At 32.6% G+C, this 4,738-nt stretch overlaps 1 protein-coding gene across 1 annotated transcript; it reads left to right on the top strand.

The window, feature by feature from the left end:
* Positions 1-1,696: 1,696 nt before the first annotated feature.
* LOC112003447 (auxin-responsive protein IAA2) lies at positions 1,697-4,465 on the top strand. Its single transcript, XM_065769546.1, has 6 exons — positions 1,697-1,788; positions 1,884-1,947; positions 2,430-2,812; positions 3,485-3,625; positions 3,960-4,024; positions 4,319-4,465. Exons 1-6 carry the CDS (start codon positions 1,697-1,699, stop codon positions 4,351-4,353), a joined length of 780 nt encoding a protein of 259 aa, XP_065625618.1. The 3' UTR covers positions 4,354-4,465.
* Positions 4,466-4,738: the final 273 nt, after the last annotated feature.

Raw genomic sequence — 4,738 nt, 5'->3', positions numbered from 1 at the left:
ATAAAAAGAGTGATAATCATTTGCTGTGAACCCCTTGTCAACTCTAGTTCTTCGACCCATACTCTACAAATTAATTGTCTTTGGGGTTTACGTAAAGAAATTAGACCCTACAGAATATGATAGATAAATTTTAACAAACTATTGAATGCATTTTTGAATGAATATTTGTGATTGGTGATATATCTTTATAACTCTCTTGTAAATTTTATAATATTTCTAGTATTTTTGTAAGTCTTATGTCATTGATCACATTTATTACAACACCAATTTGTAGTAAAAAATTTTATAACTTTAGCATTTTCTAAACAAAAAAAAAAAAATCATATTAAAGAGTAAAAAGAATGGAATTTTTAAAAAAAATTATTATATAAAATGCTAATAAATATTATTTAAGTGATAACATAAAGACCTCATTTAAAAATTTCGCCTAAACACCTGAAACACTTACTCCGGCCCTGGCCCACTCCCTCCTTTAGTAGAAATGATCTATGTTTAGTGACAGTCACCTCCCATACCCTTACACCATGGACTTGAGCCTTAACCGCCATAAAAGAGCCATACACAACAAACAGGACAACATAAAGATATAGTGATTTGCATTAAAAAAAAATATAAGTTTAAAAAAACGTGCCTTATCACTAGGTTTTTCATAAATTCTGACCTAGCTTCATCTTCAGAAGTTATAACACCCCGAGTGCTATATTTGGCTATAAAAGACAAAAGTAGAGGCAAAAGAACAAGTTAGGCTACCAACAAGATAGAGACAATAAGCAGGAAGGGAGGGTTATGTACAGTTACTGGAAACATAGTCAGGTTCTTATGCACAGTTACTGGAAACATAGCACGTATGGTGGTGCAGGACCTGCCACCACATCTGCACCAGTTAGGACATTGTCTGTGCAACAGTTCAGCATTATCAACTGATTATAGGAAAAAAAAAATTTGCAAAATTCCATGAGAATAACAGCAGGTGAAGGAGAATATAATGAAACCTACAAACAAGCTTGCCTTTTCTTTTTCTTTAAATAATAAATAAATTGATTAAGAAAAAACCAACCACATAGAGAGAGGGGTGGGGGGGAGCTTTTACTGATGTACTTTCTTTTTCTAATTTGTTAGCCATCATATCTTTTTCCAAACAATTTCAACATGATTCTGGAAATTCTTGTGATGAGATCAATTGCAATTCTCTGTGTTTTTTCCACCCACTAATAGATATCTCATTTCCTGAGAAAGGTTTCATTCAAAATATTATTTTCTTTCTTCTTACCTAAATGGAGAAAAAAGAGTCTGATCCAATAAAAAATGAGAGACGCAATTAATGGAGTATCAGAGGAAAAAAAGTTGGAGCTGAGGCTTGTTCCTCCAGGAGAAGCCCAGTCTATTCACTATGTTGGTTTCAACAACAAAATCAATGGAGCCAAAAGAGTTTGGCAAAGAAAGAAGAGAGAAAGTGGTTGTCAAAAAATGCTCAAAATTAACCAGTACCAAGACCTTTCTTTTACTGAGAAAACTGTTGAAAGGGTGTTTCCAACTCCATGGTCTTCTGCATCTTTATACTCTTCTGCCTTTCACTTGGATACTCAGAAGCAGAATCAACAGCCAAAGCCTACATATATTCAGTACCCTTCGATCTCTCGTAGGTTAAATGTTATGGCAGAGGAGTCACAACAGACGTGGCTGTAGAGTGGCAGAGATGCAGAATTCAGATAAGAAGGCATGCTTTAGTAGACCTGCTAGTGCTTCAGTTTCTACAGCTACAGCTGAGCCCATTAATTCTCAGAAAAGGTTTTCCCAGATTTTCTTAACAAATTTATCTTTATGTTTTTATGTTGTTTGGAATTATTATCTTTAATTAAACTATGTCTTGCTTTGATTCTTAGTAAACCTGAAGTGTTGGCCACTGTTAGAGCATTTGGGAACACTGTTGCATACTACATATTATTTGTATATATATATTTTCCTTTCTTCTTTTTTTGGGGTGTGTTTTTGATAGCCTTTAAACAAGTACATCAATTTTAATCAAATGTTTGTTTCAAGTAAGGGAATTTTAATACAGAGCTATAAATTGTGCATACCGCGTTTGGTACTTCTGATTGGTGATGAGTCTGATGACCGGCCTTGCGTATTTTCATCATATAACAAGCTTCACCACTCTCCAGTGAGGTTCAAATTTCATTTTGTTTAGTCTCAATCTCTGCCAAAAAAAAAAAAAAAAGCCCCATGGAGTATTAACTTCCGATCCATGCATGTCTGCTATCTTTTCTTCTCATTCGATTTAGTTCCATGCATGAGCAACACGTACACGTATCATTGATGATAAAAATGAATTGCAACTTGATTTACCTTCAATATGCTAGTATATATATAGAGATTTGTACAGCAAAAGAAGAATATATGTATCCAGCTAGCTAGTTGTTATGGTAAAGGTCTTCTTTAGTCCTGTTGTTAGTAGAGACATTTCAATGAAGTATGTATATCAAGATCAAATTTTGATTTCTCTTCCCATTGATGCTCCAACAAAAAGCAGAATCGCAGTTGCTCCTGTTGTTGGGTGGCCTTCAATCCTTTCGTTCAGGAAAAATCTCGGTAGCAGAAACTTTTCAAAGCCAGCTCCCAAGTCACCAAATGAAACTCCAAAGGAGGGGAGTGATGGTGAAAAATTGGTAAATTTGGAACATCATATGTTTGCAAAGATCAATATGGACGGAGTCCCCATTGGAAGAAAAGTGGATCTCAAAGCCTATGATAGTTACGAGAAACTCTCCTTTGCTATAGATGAACTCTTCGGAGATCTTCTTGCAAGTAATTTGCACACGCATAGTACATGGAAAATTATCCTTCTCTTTAAATTTTATGGGAGATTACAAAAGAAAAATAATAATAATTTCCAGAATTTATACCCTTTTTCAGATTAGATTATAGGATTTTAATTTTGTCAAACGAAAATCTATCTCAAACTGATAAAATTGTTTCAATTTCAAGCCATTGTTAATCTCTGTTATTCTTTTCTATTATTTTGGACAAATATACAGCATAGAAAAATAGAACTTTTTATTTCACCTAGGTAACCGACTTCAATTTTTTGGCGATTACTTTCTTACTTTAAACAAAACTTTCTATCTTTGAGCTTTCCCTCTCTTTACTCTATGTGCAATGGATACTAAGTTGATTTATGAACAAGCCCTAGCTAGGTGAAACGTATAATTTAATCCATGGTTTCAGACTTTTTAATGCACCGTTATCTGCCTAGAATGACATACATGACTAATGAAAATGGACATAAACTTCGAATTGAAAAGATTTCATAAATTTAGAATTTTAACTGAAAAAATTAAAAACTGGGTACTTGATTTGAAAGATGTATATGCTCTAGGCTTTTAAAAAATAAAAATCCTTTTTTTAACATGAAAATTTGATCATACCTTTTTAATAATAAAATGGACTTGTAATTGACCTGTAAGTTTTCCATTTTCAGCTAGAGAGATTATTCTGCCGCTACAAAGGAAAACAAGGTGGGGGATGCAAAAGCAATCACAGATTCCTTACATGGTAGTAGGGAATATACTTTAATTTGTGAGGATAATGAAGGGGACAGAATGCTTGTTGGGGATGTCCCATGGCAGTAATCATTTTCCCGCTGATAAGTCTTTGTTTGTTGCATCAACTTCAACTTTCAAAATCCCATTAAAAATGATTAAATTTTCACTTATAAAATTTAGAGCCAAAGCATATTATTTTTCTATGTACTGTAAACTTGTTAAACTCATTTTATGTTTTTATCACACTAAACTTAAGTTGGATTAGTGGAGCACTGGCCAAAGTCTTCATGGTTGCCATTTAATTTAATGTCATTTATATAACATCTAAAAACTAAAACCTAATATTTAACTATTTATTATTACTATACTCATGTTAAACCACGTAGTTTAACATTTTGGGAGTTAAATTTCTTGCAGCATGTTTGTATCCACAGTAAAGTGGCTACGCGTGTTAAAGAGCTCTAAGATTTCCACTCTACGACGTGAGATTACTTTTCTCATCAAATTACAAAGCGTCAATTTTTATTTATTTATTAGGTTTTATTAACGTGTGTTCTTAGGACATATATTAATAAACTATTTTAAGAAATTTTTTTATGAAAAAATGATTAATTGTTTTGACAATTTTTTTAATTCTCCATAAAAATCCTTTAAAAATATATTGTTAAAGTATGCTCTAAAGGCATACATTATCTGGACCTTTATTTATTTTATGTTTATCACTTTCAAGCTACTTTTTAGCTTTGGACTCATAGTGGAAGTTTGGCTGTTTTCAGTTACTACCAGTCAAGACGAAAAGACACCACTTTGATTTTGCAGTGGAAACTGGAATCTGAGGCAGCTTTAAAGTGGAATTTTTCCATTTCTATGAACCTCAGCTTGGGATCCTTGTATGGTTGTTTTGCCTTCCATCTGTACACTAATGGTGAATAAGGAGTTGTAACTCTTCTTGTTTTTTTTTTTTTTTTTTTTTAACAAGATTTCTAGAGATTGTAACATAGTGTTTCTACGTATATTATCTCTTATCTGGTCCTCCTTAAAGTCTTCATACTTTTAAGCCTTAGCTTTTGAAAACTGAATCAACTTAAATGTATCCTGTTTGTCACATTTGTAAACATTTGTAACATGTAATGGTGATTGTATAGGAATAAGAATAGGTATTACAAGAAATACAATATGTTGTAATATAATACTTA

Source organism: Quercus suber, unplaced genomic scaffold, assembly GCF_002906115.3.
Source record: "Quercus suber isolate HL8 unplaced genomic scaffold, Cork oak 2.0 scaffold_1200, whole genome shotgun sequence".
Lineage (NCBI taxonomy): Eukaryota > Viridiplantae > Streptophyta > Magnoliopsida > Fagales > Fagaceae > Quercus > Quercus suber.
The sequence above is the reverse complement of the archived record's forward strand: the minus strand, read 5'-3'. Positions and strand labels throughout refer to the sequence as shown.

Coding starts and splice junctions, on each gene's coding strand:
- LOC112003447 (XM_065769546.1), top strand. CDS start 1,697: ATGCAGAATTCAGATAAGAAGGCATGCTTTAGTAGACCTGCTAGTGCT. Junction 1,789..1,883: donor CCCATTAATTCTCAGAAAAG/GTTTTCCCAGAT, acceptor TTTGATTCTTAG/TAAACCTGAAGTGTTGGCCA. Junction 1,948..2,429: donor TTGCATACTACATATTATTT/GTATATATATAT, acceptor GTTATGGTAAAG/GTCTTCTTTAGTCCTGTTGT.